We start from the raw sequence: 20,389 nt of genomic DNA, 5'->3' as shown, positions 1-20,389 counted from the left end.
AGGAGTTGAAAGTCTAGCCAGGACTTAGATGACGTCTATTAAAAGACTCCTTGACCTATATATTTGAACAATTTTGAAATCCTTATGTACTGAGTATCGCCTCGTCGTGCCTTTGGTCCTGGCCGCCCCGTTTCACTTGTTTCAAAATTGCATTCTGAATAATGTAGTGTTAATTCTCGAGAGTGCCATGTTCCCTGTTTTATGGGTTTAATGCTTTTGTTTATTGGTCTGCTGCTCCTGCTTGGGCCCGGGCCTCTGCCTGTGCTCGGACATGGCGGTGGGGATATGCCAGGACATGTGGGACTTACAGAAAGGATACTGTGTTGGATACTGTGTTGGCGGTGCTGCTGTTTCTGCTGACATCCGATAAGAAAGCTCGCATTGTTTGGCCCTTGGCTTTGGTCACCGGCCACCGCGGCGGTGGTGAATGGCAACGGGAACGAGAATCGACCCGGACAGTTGACACGGCGTACAAATTAAATTTGCATTCCACCGGGCAACGCCCCAAAACGGTGCAGAAGGTGGCGCTGATTATTAATTGCCATAAATAATCCCGGCAAAGCAGTGTCATAAATTACCAAAATAGATGGAATGTAAAATGTCCCTAATGTCAGCCGAGCACGAGGGCGTCTCCGAGGGCGTGTCAGCCATCTATCAGAACTATTTCGGTGTCCATTCGGTGTCCCATAAATAGCGAACGGCGAATGGATGTCCCCAACAAACATTTTAATCGATTCTTTATCGCCTTTCAGCACGAACACTTTCGGTCCGGCATGAATAAATTAAAGTCGTAATGGACAATCAATAATTATGATTGACAATATGGTCGCTGGCTCTGTCGCCGTCTCTGTCGCTGTCCCTGTCGCCGTCCCTGTCGCTGTCCCTGTCGCAAATTCATTAATTGATGTCCTGACACATTTCATTCCGTCTCATCTGCGACTCTAACAATCCGCCGTGGAATTTGATTTTGTGTTTGATTTGGTTCGCTTTTCCTCTGGATAAATGTTGATTTGAATATCCCTGTATGTAAATGATGTGTACGAAAGTATGGCTTGTGGCCGAAATAATGTGAAAACTTCATGAATTGCAAATTTGATTAATTTGACAAAAAATAACTACCAATATCCTCGAAACATTGCCATGACATAAATTTAAATACAGGTTGTTTATTTCATTTGATTTATTGCTTCAATGGGTTACTGTGTTGAGTGCTGATGAGCTCTAGTTTTATTCGGATATAAATTTTGGAATAATGATGAAATGTTTCCTACTTTCATCCGTGGCTGCAAGACGGCAATAAAGCATGAAGCCCCATTTCATGGCCTACAAGATCTTCTCCATTCATTACATATATAAAAAGACATATGTACATATGTAATTATATAAAAAAATACAGAATACATTACCTCAAATCCGAGGGTGTGTTGTCTCTCATGGGTCTTTCATCTCTCCTTAGTATCCTGATCGGTTAGGGCCTACTTATAGCTATAGCCATAGTAAGGACCTGAAACTGCAGAAAACTGTCGACGAAATGACTCAACACCTATGTATACCTGCGGGATATACCACCTAGTACTGTCGAACATTTTAATTTAACCAATATGTATCGGTACTAAAAACAAGGAATCCATAAGCTATTATAGCTATCCATACATATGTATGTGTGTCGGATCCTAATATTATTCTCAGTGCATACTGAGCCGCATACCAATTCATAGTGTTCTCTGCCATCGCCTGCTTTACGATTTACCGTTTCTTATTCAGCACCGCCTGCTCGAATGCTGTGCATGCTTATACTCGTCCGCTGTCTGTCCCTTTGCTGTGTGGGTGGGAGTGAGCGAGAGCGACGACTCGCTCAGAGAGGATCAAAAGCGACAAGCAGAAGAGAGCGCGCCTTGAGCTTGTTCCTCTGCGGCCATGAGTGTGGGTAAGAAAGAGAAAGAGCGACATGGTAATTGCGTCGCAGAAAATGCGTGACTTAGAACGATGGCCTGGCAATACTCGGAGAGTGTAGCGAAAAAATGAGTCGGCAGAGCGGTGAATCCCTACCGTTGCCCCGCGGAGTGGATCGCTTTTTGTCGTGTTGCAATGGAAACCCATCCGGATTCTAGGTCGAAATATTAGTTGTATTTGACAAACTAATGTTAAGAGGATCAATATTCAGCTCAGCTTTCAATAATCAATTTGTAATTCCTACGATTCCGCACGGGGAGTACCGATAAAGTTAATTTTAATGAATATTTTAGGGCCCTGTAAACAGTTTTAGCCTCCGACATTTCGAGGGCACAGGCATTTTTCCATTTAATTTAAAGTTTCTCTTTTGTACAGTGGAGGGCTCAATAATAATGTCAGGGCGGGTGGATGTTTGGGGGGGGGGGTTTGGGGTGTGCCACACACACATGGACACACATGAGCTCGCACATCGTCAGACCCGAGCGAATGAACAGTTTTAATAATTTCGTTTTATGGAAATGGCGCTCGGGTTAAATGATTCGAGAAGAATGCGAGGAGGAAAAGTCGTTGCGTTTAATGTTTTGCACGGTAAACCGGTTCGCTTGGCTGGCGGCATTGTGCAGGCTCCCACATCCAACCGGAAAACCCACTCCAGGGCCAGCCCAGTCGGTTCAAGTTTCAATCATTTCGGGTGGCAGACCCGCACTCTATCTGGACCCGGACTCGCTATCTAATCAGCAAAAGTCGCTGCAGCAAATCTCTTTTAAATGAGCCACTAATTGCAAACTGAAAGATAATACACAAAGAGCCAGCCCCCCAACCCCCAACCCCATCCCCAACCCCTTGGTACAAACTAATCAAGGGGATATACGAGTGGGGGGAGACTGGGGCCACCTCCATGTCCGACAGTGGCAGAGGAAAAAACGGAAAAAAATATCCTAGTTAAAGGAGCAATTATCGCAGAGATAGGGCAAAGGAGTTTTTGTTTTGCGGCAAGTTTTGGGGATAACTTTTGGTTTCTGTTTGTGAGGCACGTTTATCAGTCCGTAAGTTTCCGCCTCTCCAGCTCCAGCTCCAGCTAAAGCTCTCCGTCACTCGAGTATCTCGTGTATCTGTGAGGATGCCCTGCCCTGCCCTGCCCTGCTCATTGTTAACTTCAGAGATACAAGGCCAAACTTTTATTTTGTAAGCAAAGTGTGGGGCTCCGGCCAGAGCCTTTTAAAACTTATCATTCCCGAAGCCAGTCCCCCCCCCACCCCGCAAGGAGGCACACATGTGCGAGTACTTTCGTATCTGCGATGGCTCTAATCAGTCTGGTTGTATTCCAGGATGAGTTGTGGGCCACTTCCAACTCCCTTCAAGTGGATTCCCCTCTTTCTTCCTCTGGATTACCAAACTTTTCCTACTTTTTCTATTAAGAGTGTGTGAAAGACTTTAGCATAGGCAAACCAAACTCCAGTTAATGGCATAATTAGGGGCAACACTCTCCAAAGACCCCCACCCTTGACTCCTCCAGTCAATAGAGTTCGAGTTACACCCTCTAGAATGATAATTTCCACACCCTTGGGGGTTCTGCTCCTCGAAAAACTCTCTTCAGTCATAGAAATCAGTTCCTCATTTGGATATACCCGATACTCAAAATGAGTATTGGGGTATATTAGATTTGTGGTAAAAGTGGATGTGTGTAACGTCCAGAAGGAATCGTTTCCGACCCCATAAAGTATATATATTCTTGATCAGCAACAATAGCCGAGTCGATTAAGCCATGTCTGTCTGTCCGTCTGTCCGTCTGTCCGTCCCCTTCAGCGCCTAATGCTCAAAGACTATGAGAGCTAGAGCAACGATGTTTTGGATCCAGACTTCTGTGATATGTCACTGCTACAAAAATATTTCAAAACTTTGCCCCGCCCACTTCCGCCCCCACAAAGGGCGATACGAGAAAACTAAAAACGCAGAATCGTAGAAGATGACTATATCTTCTAGAGTGCAAAATCTGAACCAGATCGTATAATTATTATAGCCGGAATCACGAAAACAATTTCACTCTTTCTCGCTCTGTCTCACTCTAACACACAGGTTTCATGGTCGGTTTTGCCAATTGCAAAATATGAGTTCAAGGATCTCAGAACCCATAAGAGCTAGAGCAACCAAATTTGGTATCCACACTCCTGTGATATCGGACCTTGACCGTTTTGTGTCAAAATTTCGCCGCACCCTCTTCTGCCCCCGCAAAGGACGAAAATCTGGGGCAACCACAAATCTCAGAGACTATTAAGGCTAGAGTAACCAAATTTGGTATCCGCACTTCTGTTAGATCTCACTATAAAATGTATATCTCAGAATTTCTTTGTGGCTTAGTGGTGGTTGGATTGGATAGATGATAAAGAGCTAGAGCCTGCCTCCAAAGAGAGAGAAGACTGCATACTTGGCTCCAGGAAACCAGCAAATCCTTGGGCTCTACTTTCTATATACCCGTATATCCATCGGTTACACAATTAGTACTCCCAGGGCTTACTCCCTTTCGTTGGGTACCAAATAACCCAGCTCTCAATCCCTGGACCTCCCTGTAGGAGCATGTAAAATATATACATACTTTTTACACTTTAAAATTCCATCTTTTAATCAATTTAATTACAGAGGTAGGTGCTCTTTAATCAAATCCAAGCTGAAAATGAAATTGTTGCAAAAAACATGTGAAATTAAATTTGATTTGTTCGAGGCACTCCCTTTGAAGTTGTCACACATACAGCGAGGGGGGGGGGATGCTGGAAGGGGGCTGAGGTGGATGGCGGTGGACAGACAGCCGGAATGTGTATGATGAGATTATTTGAATTACCTTTGCAATCAAATTGACACCACATAGACGTCCCGGACTGACGGGGACAGACAGTTGGACAGCAAACTGACAGCGCCAACCGACTGCGAAGCCCAGCTCCATCCCCATCCCCATCCCTAGCCCTCCTTCTCGGTCCCTTTGTCGGTGGAAAGTGCAGCAGGACAGGACCACAGGCTGTCAGTCCGAGACACTTTACATAACATATTCTCCTACGAGCTGATTCAAATAAAAGGTAACCTAATCCCAAAGCAGGCCTGGAAGTAGGCCTTTAATTGGACGTAACAGGAACCCCCCACCCGTTCGTCATAAACAGTCGGGCTTTGGAAGGAAGCACATCTCGAAAAAAAAAACAAAAAATACAAAATAAATCCGTAAAAATGTCTGATGTGAAAATGGAATACGATTGGGTCGACACGGGTGTGGATCAGCCCGACTGGACGTTCAAGCCCTTGCCACAGGCCTGCAGGGAGAAGGAGGTGGCCAAGGCCGGCTGCCACACCCCCCAGGCGTACCGCTTCAAGGACATCTACGAGGGCAAGAAGAAGCAGCAGCTGCGCAAGTGCCTCGAGGCGGAGCGCAAGCAGCGCGAGTTCCACAGCCGTCCAGTGCCCAACTTTCGGCAGCTCCACGAGCGCCAGGCGGCCAAGCCCGCCGTCCACCGGGTTACCCAGCCGGTCACCCCCAACGTGCTCAAGAACTCTGCTCCGGCGGAGATGAGGCGCCGCCAGCGACTCAAGCTGGAGCTGGAGTCCTCGCGTCCAGCTCTGAAGCCTCTCCCCAGCCAGTCCCTGGCCGAGCCTCGCCTTCAGATAAAGCCCTTCAATCTGTCGGCCGAAAAGCGGGTCCAGAAGCGGCGCCTCTTCAATGCCCAGACCTCGCAGAAGCAGGAGGCCCGTCGCCAGCAGCAGGAGGAGCAGCGCCTCCGTAAGGAGCGTGAGGACTACCAGAAGCACCGCCAGTTGACCACGTTCCGGGCTCGTCCTAGCCCGTTCAGCATTACGCCACGTTAATGGGGAGGGGCCTTCCTCTACCCTTTTTCCCTCTTCCTTCTACCCTTTTTCAATTTTGTTTTGTTTCTTTGTTTTTAAATTGTTGTTCAAATTTGTTTTGTTGTTCGAAGAAATTAAATTACTATAATCAGCAGTACACCCATGAGTGCATGAGTGTGAATGACTGCACAATCAATTTGTTCGGGATACCCTTGGCGAGGGTACACCACCAAAGGATTCGATCCTTGGCGCAGTACAACGAAATCCACCTCGAAAGGGTATCCCACAGTTCGGTCTGCAGGGCGGGGAGCCATTTTCTGGTTTAAAATGGCTCGGGTCGGTGGCTCCATCAATCAAGTGGCCCCCGTCACAGCCCCAGGCCAGGCCACAGCCAATCCGCAGGGCAGGGCAGGGCCACGCCCACGTGTGCCCGTACAAACAATTTGTTGTAAGTGTATCAATTGATGCGCCCCCGATGCACGTACGAGTGTGAGCTTTCCACGTGTGGCACTGTGGAGGAGGAGTACGTCACATAATCAAAAGCACAAATACTAAAACAAGCACTCAAACTGTCAAAGCGATGATTGATAGTGTTGACATTCGCTTTTTGGCTCCGGCAATGCTGGGAGTCCCCCTCATCCCTGGCTGGGCCCCAGGAAGCTGACTTTTTGTGCATTGGCTTTCTGTTAATGGGACGTTTTGGTGGCGGGGGGGCGGTGGGTTTTTGTCCTTTTCAAAAGAGATTGCGATCCCTATCCCTCTCTTTCATTGATTGTGTGTGTGTGTGTGTGTCTGAATGATGAATTGCATTGCATGTGTTTATCGAGGTACACTGAAATTTGTATTTATTGCAAATTTGCTGGCCAGTTGAAAGGTGAGCATCCATCACCTGCTCCCCGATTGTATAGCAGTTAAGCAATTAAATACCTACAAGACTCAACAGCAGATTTTGCTCAAGTGGGCGGTAGTGAAATTAACACGATTAACTTTTTCGATATTTTTATATCAAGCTATACTTTTCGTTATATTTCCATATAAAATATTCTCTTCCCTTTTAACAGCTTGTGACAGCGCCACTATGCTATTTCCAGACTTTTAAGACAACATGTGGCCTGGCTAACAGTCTGTAAACTGTTTACAGAGCGAAAACTGTGCTAACGGTTAAGGCTGCCAGCGGGGAAGTTTACATTTCCTGCAAGCTAACAGACTTATGCTTCTGTTGAGGCGCACTTAACAGTGATTTTGAATTAACGGACAGGAATATGTTAAGTTGACAGTGCTTTAACATACTCTGTTAAACGTGTAGCCAAGGGGTTTCTCTTGTTAGAGTTTTTTCTGGGTAAGCAAAATGCTAGAGCGCTTCAAAAATATACAAAAACAAACCAAATTGTAATCTACTTTCGTACCTATCAATGCTTTTAACCCTAGCTAGAATATTAAAGTACTAAATGCAGGAATTATATGATAATTTTAAAGGAAATGTATTAGTTTCAGCGGAACATACTCGTAGACAAGGGGTCTTAGGAAAAATCTTTATTTTTTGTACAGTTTTAAATTATTTGAAGAAGTGAGAGGTTGGCCCTCCACGACAGGTTTTCTATATTCGATTAGTCCTTATTCCACAGAACGCTCAAGCTATGTAAATAAGCAAAGTGGATAATAATCAATAGCAATGAGGACTCTACCGAATGAGAGTACCCCTCAGGAATTGGGCTTTTAAGATCTACCCTGTTCTATATATGTGGTATATGGTGAGGGTGAAATAGAAATACTTTTTGGATGTTTTACTTCTCCGAACACGACTTTATTGTCCTGATGCGCGATCTACCTACTTTTCATGTGGCCGTATCCTTGGTATTTTCCTAGAGTGACCGTACATTTGTGGATTATTAATCTAGGGATGCCTTATCGGCTGCTAGGGGTTATCCTACCACAATATATAGGTATGCTAGTGTGAGCTGTTAGAGACCTATGACTTACTCCATCTTTTTCTTCTACAAGAGTGGAAGCAAAACCTAGAAGATCCTGGGAACAGGCCTCCCTTCCAAGCCTTAACTCACGGGCTTTCTCCGGCTTAATAGAAGAACTACCTCTAAGCTTTTCTTAGCTTGGATTAGTTACCGAAGAACAGGTAACGAAGAAGCTGCTAGCAGGCTTTAAGGAAAGGCAAGGCGAAAGGCATCGGGCGTGTCCCACATTCTGCAGACGGAGATGCAAAGCTCCGAGGGAACGGAGAGAGGAAAGCGGAGAGCCAAACATCGCAATTGGGTATTCAGCGCGGAACAATGTCCCGAATTTGATGGGCGGTCGCATGGGGTAACGGATGCGTGGGCGTGGGCGGGGGGCGGGGGGGCGTTGGGCGGGGGGCGTGCGCTCGAGTATATGTTTCTGCTCGTCTTGGGCTTTTATTTCGTGGCTTTTATGAGAAGGAGCTTGCGGTTAAATGAGACGCCTGCCGGATGCCGGATACCGGGTGGCGTCTCTCTCTCTCCCCCTCCCCCCCCTCTGCTCCACTGTGTTCCGGGGGGAGCACGGAATTTAATAACGCTCTGATGCATGCAAAATAACACACATAAAAAGTAAAAATGCACACGCAAAAAAGCAAACAAAGCCCCCGCTCCGCCGGAGAATTGCAGCGGCGGTATCCAAGAGGCGGCGGGCGGTGGGCGACAGGCGGTGGGCGGTGGGCGGTAGTGGAGCTGCAAGCGCGTCGGTGAAAACAATTTTCGCAGTCAATTTTCTTTTATGAGCAGAAAATATTTCGCTGTGAAAATATTATATGAATATTGGCAGCCGTCAGCCGACGGCGGTTTCAGCCTCTGACTCCCAAAGCGGAAGGCCGAGCTTCGAGTGGCTTACCGGGGTCACGGGGGAGGGGGTGGGGGATCGCAAATTGCAAAAAACTTGCACAGAAGTGGCCGTCATATTTAAGTGCCGCCTCCATGAGGGGGAAGGGTGCGGGGGTGCGGGGGGGTGCTACACACTTTAATTGCTGTGGCAGGCCTGACGTTGAAGCGTGCCACAATATTGAATAGCTCCAGTTTCCAGTTTCCATATTCAATTTCACTTTTCGGCTTTGTAAAGGTTTTGCCAAAGGGAACTTTGGACCCGTCGAGGGCTGCATACTCGTATGTGGCAGATTCCCTTGTGTTTTGTTTATTCAAGGGATACCCTGTAGGCGAGAAGAGCTTGGGGAAGTGCAGGAGTATCTTTGTATCTTTGTTCACAAAGAAATCAAAGCAGTAAAGGTCACAAATTTAAAGAAAGATCCATAAAAAGTGGGTGTATAAAATCTGAGCGAACGCCCAGCGTCTTCAATGAGGCTCATAAAACGAAACAAAGGCCAGGACCACGACCAGGACCAGAACCAGGGATGGCGATGGATATGGTGGGGCAGGGGGGCAGGGGGCAGGGGGGAGTGTGTGGTGTGGGGTGGCCAGACGCACAGCAATTGCTGCAGAAAGTCAAAGTCATTAAAAAGTAATGTCATCGTCAACATTTCAGCGCTGCTCCACCCGTCCGCAGTCCCCCACCAACCCACATCGCCCACAGTAGCCCCTGGCGCTTAGCTGCCATTTCAACTCCTTCAGCCCTCGTGCGCTCCATTAATGATGGATGACGACTCGAGTCGACTAGACCTCCGCCACTCCTCGCCCTCCTGGGTCTGGGTCTGAGTGTGGGTCTCGTCTCCGCTCACCGAAAATGATTTGATGAAAACATTTGAAATTTTTATCGGGTGCAAATTTATGCAGAACTGTGAATGTCATCGCCGTTGCGTTGGCCGCAGAAAAATGATGACGATGCCGTTGTGACGTTGAAATATGAGGGAACATTACCTTTCTCCTTGAGATCTGCTTCTGACGCCCCCCCCCCCCTCCCCCCCCTCCCGCCTCCCTTCACCCCGCCCATGGCAAAAAGGGAGCAATGCGAGTGCCGCCTGGTGGCTGCCGATAAGAAGTCTTTGTTGTTGTTTTTATGGGATTCCATTTTGATCAACATTAGGGTTGCACTTAAAATTTGTAATAAATGACTTTGAAATTGATTGGAAGCTCACATTCCTCGCCTTTGTACGACCGTCAAGGCGGGCCACGCTCGAATACACTGCAAATTAAATCTACTTCGTTGCAAACATAAGAGAAATCGATATTTTTTTGCCCAGCTTCGAGTTATCTTACGGGGATCAATGAATTTAAAGGAGCTTCACCTCCAATCTGTCACCAATACTCCAATCTGTAAATTTACCTGCTTGCCGGCTACTTTGGCTTATGCTTCTCTCTTCCTCTGCTACTGCAAAGAGAGATCAATTCATTTTGCGCGCCGCGCACCGTAACTCTCTCACCAGTCTCTCCATCTCACTCTCACTCCCACACTCTGTTGATCGGAAGAAGACAAGCAGCATGCCGAAACTATACAAGGCGCTCTCCTTACGGTTCTTATTTTGCGCACTTTGTTCTTCTCTTTCTCATCAAAAATTGTGCCAAAGCGCTCACCGTAGTGCTGAGACCTGAAAGAGAGTTAGCGAAACACATTGAAAAAGTTCCTCTCAGCTTCAGTTCATTGCTCTCACAACACGTGAAGTTAGAAGGGAGGATTAACTGGAATAGAAACTTCAACGCTTAAAATATCACCCACGCACTCCCCATACCACAATAGACGATAGAAAGACAAAAAACGCACCCACATTGCAAAAGCAAAGACGCTCTCAGCTTTTTTCTCAGCCTCAAGTCATTGCTCTGTTAAGAGAAGACAGGAAACGCGATGGAAATATTGACGGCTTGAAATTCTCTCAGCAAAGGTACGATATTAAAAGACATTATTAGCTGTTCCCCCCCTCCCCTTCAGGTCTTCAAATTAATAAACATTTTCTTTGCTGATGATCTCATCAATGCACAGGCCATCTCACCCCACCCCACCCGTCTAGAGCATAAGCTAAAGCAACTGCAAGCACACACGCACACATTGCAGAAGCAAAAAGAGAACGCTAATGCTCTCACCTATTGCGTTTCGTTCACCTACGAGTGACCGAATGCTGTGTCAAATTTGAGTGGGAGAGAGAGCAACAAGAAAGAGGAGCAGAAGATCAAAGAACAAACGCATTTGCCCCGCTCTCACTTTCATTTTTTCACCCGGTCAAAGCGCGCGCTCGGAAGTCAGCTCCGCGTTTCAATCCGAGAAAATGCGGAAAATGGTGAAAAATCCAGCGGGAAAAATGGCGTGCAGGTGTGTGAAGTGTAGTTTAGTGTGTGGTGCAGTGATCCGACATAAAGGTGCCAAAAAAGTGTCTTAATTCACGAATATTTGTAGAATAAAAGGCGGAGGCGCAATAAGAGGCAGAAGGAGGAAAAATGGCGGCATAAATGCAGTTCGACGAAGGAAAAGTGCGGAAATTTGTGATAAACATTTTTTTTTGCGTAATTTCTTTTTTTTCATGTGTAAAAACTTAAAAGGTTTCGGTTGTTGTCTGGCTTTTTATCGATTCCTTTTTCGTTTTCACAAAAGTAGCTGAAGAGAGAGCGCGTGAGAGAGCAAATAGGAAGAGGAACAGGAGATCAAGGAATGAACGAATTTGCGCCGCTCTCTCTTTCATTTTTTCACCCGGCCAAAGCGCGTGTTTCTATACGTGAAAATCGGGAAAATGGTGAAAATACCAACGGGTTTAAGCTACGCAGGTGTGTGAAGCAGTGATCAAATAAAAATGTATAAAATAAATGTGTGGAATAATGTGAAACAGGAATAATGGCGGCAAAAATGCAGCTCAACGAAGGAAAAGTTCGGAAATGTGTGATAAAAGTTTCAGTAATTGATATACATATACATATGCAGATAAACATATATTTTTTTGCATAATTTCTTTTTTTTTTATGTTTAAAAATCAAAAATGTGTTTGAGTCCGGTATCCTGTTTTTTTTTCGTCTGATCAACCTGGCGACAAATTCGTCAAGTTTTGTCCCTTTCCCACTCTCATTCCTCGAGAGTAGTAGCGGGATGCTGAGAAGAAGAGAATCTAAAGGGAATGAGTGCTCTCGTTCCAAATAGAAGTTTTGAGCTCCCAGCGCCGATGCCGACGGTAAAACCGTGTCACAGAAAAGGTCGTGAAAAATAGTAAAAACCTTTGGAAAATTATATAAAAACCCGTGCGATAAGTGTAGAAAGTGTTTATATTGAAAATGCGCCAGAAAAGACTGATAAAAAGCTGGAAAAGTGGTGAAAACTGTTGTGAAAAGCCGAAAAAGCGATGAAAAGTACTAAATAAGGCAGGAAAATGCAAGGCCATGGAGAAGCCAAAAGCTTGGGAAAAATTAAAAAAGATCGTAGCAAGTGTGAAAATCGCACAAGAAGCATTGAGCGAAACGTTTTGAGTTTTTTTGCTCTCTTCCTTTTGTGAGAGCGATTGCACGACGGCAAGCGGGAAAAAAGTGAGTGAAAATGTCAGTGTTTGAGTTTACAAAGAATTTTATTCACAATAATTATAATACAAATTCCTGATGAAAGTAAATATCCCAATGAAGGGTTTATTGGGGAAAAAAGTAGGTAAAGGAAGGTTGCTTTGCATGTGTTCTGTTCTGCATAAGCTGGTGGGGGGATAAATATGTACATATGTTGGAATTTTGTCCGAAATACAGTGCAGTGTGTACCCTGCAGGTCATTGTTTCCCTTAAAGTGGATATTTCTATAGCTGTACAATGGTCTCCCATGTTTTTCCTGGAACATGTCTGTGGAACAACTTTGTACTTTGTCCATTGCTCTTGGTTTATTATTGTCTATTCACCTGGCTGAATTTTTTATTACAGCGCATTTATTGCATAAACTTTAAGCAAATTGCAAATGAAAGTTTCTGGGATTTTACATGGCAGTTTATTGCATTGAAATGGGTTGGGTGGGGGTTGGACTGTATCTGGTATGTGCCGGGGGGGGTGAGAGTGCGAGTACGATTATATGGTCATGTGCTGGTATGAAAGTTTTCCTTTTCCTTTTTTTTATGCGTGTGTAGCCCCCACGGGGCAGAGTGGCTACAACATTCTCGTATCGCTTCAAGTTTTTATTGCCGACGGCTGTCTCAGGGATGGTTCGGGCGGATCTGTTGTGGGCACGTGAGCTCCCACAGGTGACGATGGCCTCGTTTATGAACAAACAGCAAAACAGCAAAATGTTGTCAACATTTCAAATTTATTTGTTCAATATAGTACAGTACAAACACACACACACAAACAGATGCCATCTCCTCTTGTATTGTATGTACATGTGTATGGAGGAGGTCTACATATGTCCGTGTTGTCTCTGCTCTGGGGGTGGGTGTGTGTGTGTGTGTGTGTGTGTGTGTGTGCGTGTTATTAAATTAAACACAGAGCCACCATCAGGACTGGGCCAAAAGCATTCATTAGCCACGTTTACTGCACCCGTGGCGACCTCCATTCCGGCTGATGAGTTTTTTTTTTTTTTTTTTTTTGTTATTCCTGAAAGAAAAACTTTTTGTGTGTTTGTTTTTGTCGATATACATACCCTGGCTGATGGATTTTGGGGATTTTTGATACCATCTAAAAAGATTTCCTGGTTGGGACTACCAATAAAAACCCCAAGAAATGAGGAATTTATACCAAAGGAACTCTCTTGCTGGGTATCAATCGGTCGGCACTTCCCTTGACGAAGGCGAGGGATCGAGCGCATTTTTTCATTACTTTGTCTATTTGCTTAGCATTGTTGTTTCTGTCGCTTTTGCTGTTGTTGCGGCGGCGGCTGCTGCTGTCGCTTCGTGACTTTGCCGTCGGATGTTGGGTTTTAATATTTTGCTTTTGCTCTTGCTCGTCCTCCCCCCCTCCCCCACCCATTCCGCTCTCCTCTAAAGCGTCACGATGACGACTACGTGAGCCTGTTTCGCACTCAGGAATGATTATTGCACACCATTTGGGTTTTCGCTCTCTTTGCAGCAAAACCATTGACATTTAAATAGAAACATATACATACATACAGACTTGTTTGTTCAGGGGAAAGAGAGAGAGGGCAGGGCAGGGCAGGGCAGGGCGGGGCAGGGCAGGCTGCAGGCAAATGCGATTCTCTGGGCCGCCCCGCGCATTAATTCTAATTAACTTTTTGCGGCCGCCTAACCCAAAGAGGTCCGAGACCCCACCGCACCCCCCACCGCAGTCGGTTTATGAGTACTTTTTGGGGGTGGGGGGCCGTACAGGGGGGGAGGGGAGGGGCCCGAATTGCGCAACAAATGAAGTGCCGGCAATAAAAAGCGACAAAGGCAAATGGCAAAACGTAGTCGTTGCCGGTGTTGTCGCTGTTGACCCCCGGACTCCTTACTCCTTACTCCTGCCTCCTCCTGCGTTTCGTGCGTTGAGCCATGAAAATGGAAATGAAAATTTATACGCTTTGCGGCGGGTCCGGGTACGGGTACGGGTCCTGGCCGTGCGATTAAAACACCTGCGCCGACAGCTGCCAGGAGCAGGCCAGGCAGGACCCAAACAGCAGTAGCATTAGTAACTGGAATTTCCCCCGGAACGACTCCACTACGGCGCGTGATTGTCCCCGGCCGGCCGGATGGGATCGGATCACACATAGGTTTTCATTTGGCCGGGCTAATGAAACGTCATGTTATTTATGGCCGGCATGCGATGCGCCCTAATGCAAACGCATTTCTTCTCATTTGGCTAGAAACCGGGCTAGAAGAGCATTTCACACAGAGAGATTTCCCCGGGCTCGTGGGTACAACAAATATTATTAAGGAAGTTGAGGAGGAAACATCTAGCTAGAAAAATATTTAAGGAGGATTTTAAGGGGATATTCGTGGGTAATAATGATTATTTTAATTGGATTAAAACAGAATTGAAAATTAAACAGAAGCAATGGCTTAAAATCCTTTAGATCTATCGTTTATTCCTTGTTAAAAAGGAGAACCTCGTTAGACAATTGTTTCGCGGCTGGAAGATGATAGTTTTTTGTGCCAGGGAGGAAGTACACGTCTTTCAGTTCATCTTTCCACTCAATTCCACAAAGAAGCAGATTCTTTCGGATTCCTAGGCGATCAGAACTACGTGAAGGAGATGTTCAGCAACAGAGAGATCTCCGAAAGACTCTTCTGTAAATGGGAGTAAAGCCACAAGGGGGAGTGCCCTTCGATTCCCCACATTCGGCAGTCTTCAAGCGGAAGTTAAAGCAGGGAAGGGTAAACCAATACCTTCTACATATTCGAGATTGGAAATAATGTATTATAGGGATAGCAAACCTCTCTTAGATGGGGGTTACAATCCACAGGGTCTGTTTCTAGGATCCACCAAGGAAGTGGACCCCCAGGATGGGGGTTCTGCCATTCCGCTGGGGTTTCATTAAGGGTTTTAAACACATTCCTGCCGAAGTCATGCCAGGGAACTTCCAAAGGCATTTATATTTCAATTTTCTTTGGATTAAAATATTATTCAGGTAATTTTTAGGTGAAACTATCTTTAGTCGGTGTTTTCCGCTGTCCAAAAAGCACATATATGGACCCTTAAGAGACCTACATTGCTCTGAAACTGGAAAATGTTTAGGTCAATAGGTCAAGATGGAGGAGCAGCTCGGAGCCCACACCTCGGATAGTAGTATTATTCTACTACTTTTAGTAGTAGATACAAATGATGCCTTAAGCCAGTAAAATATGGATATATCCACCCAGCTATCAGCACTTATCGAGTATGTATTTGTCCTGGCCCTCCCCGCCCTCCTCGCCCTCCCCGCCATCCTCGCCTTCCCCGCCCTCCTCGCCCTCCTCGCCCTGCAAATTCCTTGAGCACATAATTCATTCAACTATCCCTGAGACTAGACAAGCAAAAAGTTGAACTCGAGACGAACCATTTGACACGCTGTTCAATTTGTCTTAAAAATCAGAGCAAGCCGGGAGGAGCCCCCAAGCCCCAAGCCCCGACGAGAACCGATCCAGGCAGACATATTGCTCACTTGTCGCTCCAGTGAATGGGCTTCGGCTTGAGCCGGGCTCTCTCGGACCCAAACGTGTTCGGCATTGATAAATTTGCAGGCGGACTCCGGGGGCTGACCCCTGGCCCCTGGCCAACGGGGGGGGGACCCAAAATGACTTCCAGCGGTCACGCCATTAAGAATGCTAATGTGTCTATTCAATGCGAATTTTATGCAAATGGCGGGCAAGGTTAAAAGCAAAATAAGAGCCGCGCTCTGGTAATGCGATAAAAAATTTGACACATCATCACTTTTCAATAAAATCAACAAATTTTATTTGAGTCACCCAGAGGATGCGCCCCCACGCCCCCCACTCCCCCCCAGAAACTTTCTTTCGCAGGCCCGGAAGGATGTGGGGACGGGGCAATGGTAATGCCATTTCCTATAGGTGGGGGGCTGGCGGGGGGGCTGTCGGGGGGTGGTGGGGCTGGTCCCCATGGGAAGCTTATCCGTTTTGGCCATACGGTTTCGGGCTTGTTTCGTTCGCTGTGTGTGTGTGTGGGAGAGCTTTTCTTTATTTTCCTCCATTGTTGGCTGCCTTTTCTTTTGGCTTTTCGCTTTTGTCCGGGCTTTGGAAGTAGCCGGACCCGGACCCGGACCCGGGACCATGGCCATTGGCAGCATGATGGGATTTCAGCTGGAACTCGAAAATACTTTGCATTTGGGCAAATTTGAAATCCGGTTATGTTACTAAATTCCCCCGCGCCCCCCCCCCCCCCCCTGCGCGGCTCGAGTGCATCGTTCTTTTTAAAATGGGGGGCTTTGGGGGGGCTCACTGGCATTCGGCATCAATTACAGCCACGCTCTGGCAGTGCTCGATGCCGCTCTCGAAATGCTAACCCAAAATGTCAATCACGTGATTGATGGCACTGACAATTGAGCCGCCGCTGGGTGGGGGAGGGGGAGGGGCACTGGCACTGGCACTCTCTCCCGCTGCTCTGCACGGAGTGGAGCCTTCGAATCCCCTTGGCCTGTGTCATGTCACGGACTGCGTTTTTCGCTGTCAACTCGCGAGCCGCATTTCGACGAATGTGGCTGCTCAATTCCACATTTTAAAGAGAGGAGGAGGCTTTGCAGCCTCTTCGATTGGGGGGTTTGCCGCTGAGAACTATCCAGAAATAATACTGAATCTCACAGGCCTCTTTCTCATCCCTGGAGCTGTGTAAATAATCACTTTTAACGCCTCGTTCGGCACGGGGTGCCAAAAACATTTACCTTTATTTTCTTAGCTTTAATTGCTCGCCCTTGCCCTTCTCCTCGCCCCTCGCCCTTGTCCTTGTCTGGGCCAGGGCGTGGCCCCATCGAAATTTGCTTCAGCTTTCGTGTAAGCATCGCGTGCAATTAGTTTTCCCCTGAAGCCACCATTCAATTGAACAAAACGAAACGCTTATCCAACCATTAAGCAAACAGCAGAAGCGACAACCAACAAACAATTAAGATTGCGGCACAGATCCGCGTTTTTTGACGAATATTTTGCCAATTCGAGGCATGGAAAAGTCTTTCGTGACCATCGCCTGAAAGTGAAGAAGGAAAACCTTCAACTTTCTGAAGAAGGGGAACGGAAGGATGAAGGACATCAACGTCAACGTGATTCTGAAGTGGCAGTGATATCAGGGACTCGTGATTCTGCCCCAAAACTCTCGGAACTCGGAGGAATGAAGGGTCCAACGATCCTAACGCTCCAATCGTTACCTTCTTTTCTCTTTGGAAACTGGAGGAATTGGGTAGCTCCCTGACTCTGATTTATAAACAGAAAAGAACGAGCTCTATATTAATCGATTTCGATCACTTATGGAAATGCATTTTTACACTTTGTTTTCGTATTTCCTCCTGGAAAACCTTCGGAAATCGAATAAGTAGAGAAACAGAAGGAGAGCGGCTAACATAGCCGTCCCGCTCGCACTAATACCCGCCTTGTTGGACGTCCATTTCAACCCTTAAATCGTTGGGTTCTCAGTCTTTCCCATGATCTAATTATAAAAGGTGGTCTCGTCGTATAATTCCATCCATGGTCTTGTCAAATTTATATTATTTTCACTGGCTAAGAAAAAAACCTTTGATATAACCAAGGACCGAAAATAAAGAATTTTGTTTTTATTTTTGGGGTTCAGAAGAATTAAATATACCAATTGAATGCTTAAAAAGATAATCCATGCATTTCCAACAAAATTTCAATATTTTTGGTTTTAGAAATACATTTTGGTGATAATAATATTTATTTAATATTTATTGGTTTAATTATATTTAAAATATAACATAAATACAAAATAGCGAAATAAAATATAATATAAATATAAAAAATATAATATGAAAATAAATATAAAACAAATCTAAAATATAATATAAATATAAAATATAATATAAATATATAATACAATACAGAATATAAATATCAATATAAAATTTAATGTAGAATATTTAATTTTTTATTTTTATTTTTTATTTAAAAATTTTTTTTAAAATATTAATTGTTTTATATATAAAATATATATCAATATAAAAATAATAATATAATAATATAAATAATAAAAAATATATATTAAATAAATCTAAAATATAATAAAAATAGAAAGTATAATATAAATATAATATAGATATAAAATACAATATAGAATATATAGAATATCAATATCAATATAAAATATAATGTAGCATATTTATTTTTTTTAATTTAATTTTTTTATTTTAAAATACTGATTGTTTTATTTTTAAGGTCCAAAGCCAAGGAATTAGTTTTCTCTGAAGAGCTTGATAGTCCTTTCGGTGCGACTGCCTTGAAACAATCTTCAATAAAAAATCATTAATAAATTGTATTTCTATTTTCCAGGCGCCGGCACACCCTCAATAAAGAAATGCTCTTTCAAGTGGATGAAAGGTAAGCCAATGTCTGTGCCTATATTTTATCCTTTTAATAATCTAAAGACAGATAAATTAAGGTCCCCCCTTAGAGCCGGCCTCATCCTTTTATCCCATTGATCTTTCCTACATGGAAAACTATTAACTTTCCTTTCTGAAGGGTTATCTGGGTCTCGGGGCATCATTAAAAAGAAAAAGAACGCTCTCTCTCTGTTTGGAGCAAACAAAAAGCACACACAAAAAAAAGAGAGAGAAATAAAAAAATGTGACGTCAATTTAATTAAAAACTTATGAATGAGTGAACAAAAAGTTTGCTCATCCTTAGACCTCAAGATGTTTTTATCGTTGTTGTTTGCACAGGCGGCCCGGCCCACAAAGGCCCACCCTGCCACACACACACACACGCACACTGGAGCAGAAAGTTTACGCCTTTTTGTGTGGCAGTGGGGGGAGGGGTTGGGGCGGGGGGCGGTGGCTACAGATCAACATACGTACGAACGTACGACTCTGGCTGGAAAAATCATCAAACTTTCCATAGCGTAAAAATATAATTGGAGAAATTTTAAAAAAAAGTTTTGTTTTAGTTTTTTCCGAGAGAGCGATGAATGCCAGATATATCGTATGGCACGAGTATCGTATCCGTTGGCTTTGGAGCATCAAATCTTGAACAAATCCAATTGCCAAATCGATTTCAAAAGCCGCCCCAAAGTTTTCGTATCCTACGTATCTTTGTATCTTTGTATCTTCGTATTTGGCCAACGCTCAGGAATGCACTCTCTCTCTCTCTCTCTCGGTCGCAATTTCACTTTGGCATTCCACATGGCATGACCCCCCCCAGCCCTCTCCACCCCCCCTGGTAGTAGTGCGGCTTTTGGCCATTTCATTGTGTGTGCAGTGGGGGAAAAAGTGAATAAGAAAATTTGTTTGCCAACTTTCGGTGTAATTTGTAAACATCAAAGAGAATGGCAGGGAAAACATGTCGCCGACGGAGTCAAAGGGATCAAGAGTTGCTTTGCGAATTCGTGCGGAAATCTGCTACGTGTGCGGCATGCCAAGATGCCCCAGAAACCCCAAAAAATATAGTACATGGAGCCCCCCCGAGGGCCACTGACAATCCGCATTGGAAGTGATCTGGGAGGAGGCGGCAGGGGGGCAGAGATTCAAGGTAAAGCATCCATTTATGAAGGTTAGATTTAAATGCAAGCGAAGGCTCTTCAAGCCCAGGCCCAGGCAGGACCCTGTGGATCCTGCTGTTCCGCAAAGTTATGATAACAAAGAACTAATTAAGAAACATGACGTCCTTATGACAGGCCCCAGCATCGGCCCCCCAGTGCCAGTGCCAGCTCCAGTGAAGGCCTCGGCCCCAGCCTCTGCCTCGCTGATAGCCTGATGTACTAATTAAGTTTTGAACGTGACGAGAAATGGCAAGTAGCAATTCCGTTGTTTGATTTTTCGCAGCAAATTTCTTCGTTCTCGATTCTACCCCCCCCCACCCCCTCTACCCCTCTACCCCCCTCTGAGTAATTAGCTGCAAAGTGGCCAAAACTTGATGAGCTTCACGTCCAGCGTGGGGCGTGGGGTGTGGGGCGTGGGGCGTGGGCGTGCGGTTTACTCTGGGCGAAACTACAAATTAGAATTCATTTTCATGATGCCTCTTCGACGGAAACGAGAGAGCCAAGGCAGCACAGATTAATTATGGGTATTTGTAGGTATTGCATATCCGATAAATGGACAGACACACACCAAAGCATAAGCCATATACATGGTAGAGACTTTTCAGCTACGGGTCTGCAAGCCTGCCCTT

General features: G+C 45.2%; 2 protein-coding genes and 1 long non-coding RNA gene across 3 annotated transcripts; 2 read left to right on the top strand and 1 right to left on the bottom strand.

Annotated features, from left to right (window-relative positions):
• Positions 1-705: 705 nt before the first annotated feature.
• Positions 706-1,227, bottom strand: LOC117184070 (uncharacterized). Its single transcript, XR_004469252.1, has 2 exons — positions 1,120-1,227; positions 706-1,051 (listed from the first exon to the last, which is right to left on the bottom strand). It is a non-coding gene; the product is annotated as an uncharacterized lncRNA (long non-coding RNA).
• A 3,868-nt stretch (positions 1,228-5,095) lies between these two features.
• Positions 5,096-5,941, top strand: LOC4816567 (trichohyalin). Its single transcript, XM_001355951.3, has one exon. The coding sequence runs from the start codon at positions 5,167-5,169 to the stop codon at positions 5,797-5,799; it is 633 nt and encodes a 210-aa protein (XP_001355987.2). The 5' UTR covers positions 5,096-5,166; the 3' UTR covers positions 5,800-5,941.
• A 13,606-nt stretch (positions 5,942-19,547) lies between these two features.
• Positions 19,548-19,715, top strand: LOC26532384 (uncharacterized). Its single transcript, XM_015181131.2, has one exon. It carries the CDS (start codon positions 19,548-19,550, stop codon positions 19,713-19,715), a length of 168 nt encoding a protein of 55 aa, XP_015036617.2.
• Positions 19,716-20,389: the final 674 nt, after the last annotated feature.

This window comes from Drosophila pseudoobscura, chromosome 4 (assembly GCF_009870125.1).
Source record: "Drosophila pseudoobscura strain MV-25-SWS-2005 chromosome 4, UCI_Dpse_MV25, whole genome shotgun sequence".
Classification (NCBI taxonomy): Eukaryota; Metazoa; Arthropoda; class Insecta; order Diptera; family Drosophilidae; genus Drosophila; species Drosophila pseudoobscura.
This window is presented reverse-complemented; position numbering and strand designations above follow the sequence as displayed.

What these genes read in the sequence shown, in the direction of transcription:
- LOC26532384 (XM_015181131.2), top strand. Translation starts at nt 19,548, where the DNA reads ATGGCAGGGAAAACATGTCGCCGACGGAGTCAAAGGGATCAAGAGTTG.
- LOC4816567 (XM_001355951.3), top strand. Translation starts at nt 5,167, where the DNA reads ATGTCTGATGTGAAAATGGAATACGATTGGGTCGACACGGGTGTGGAT.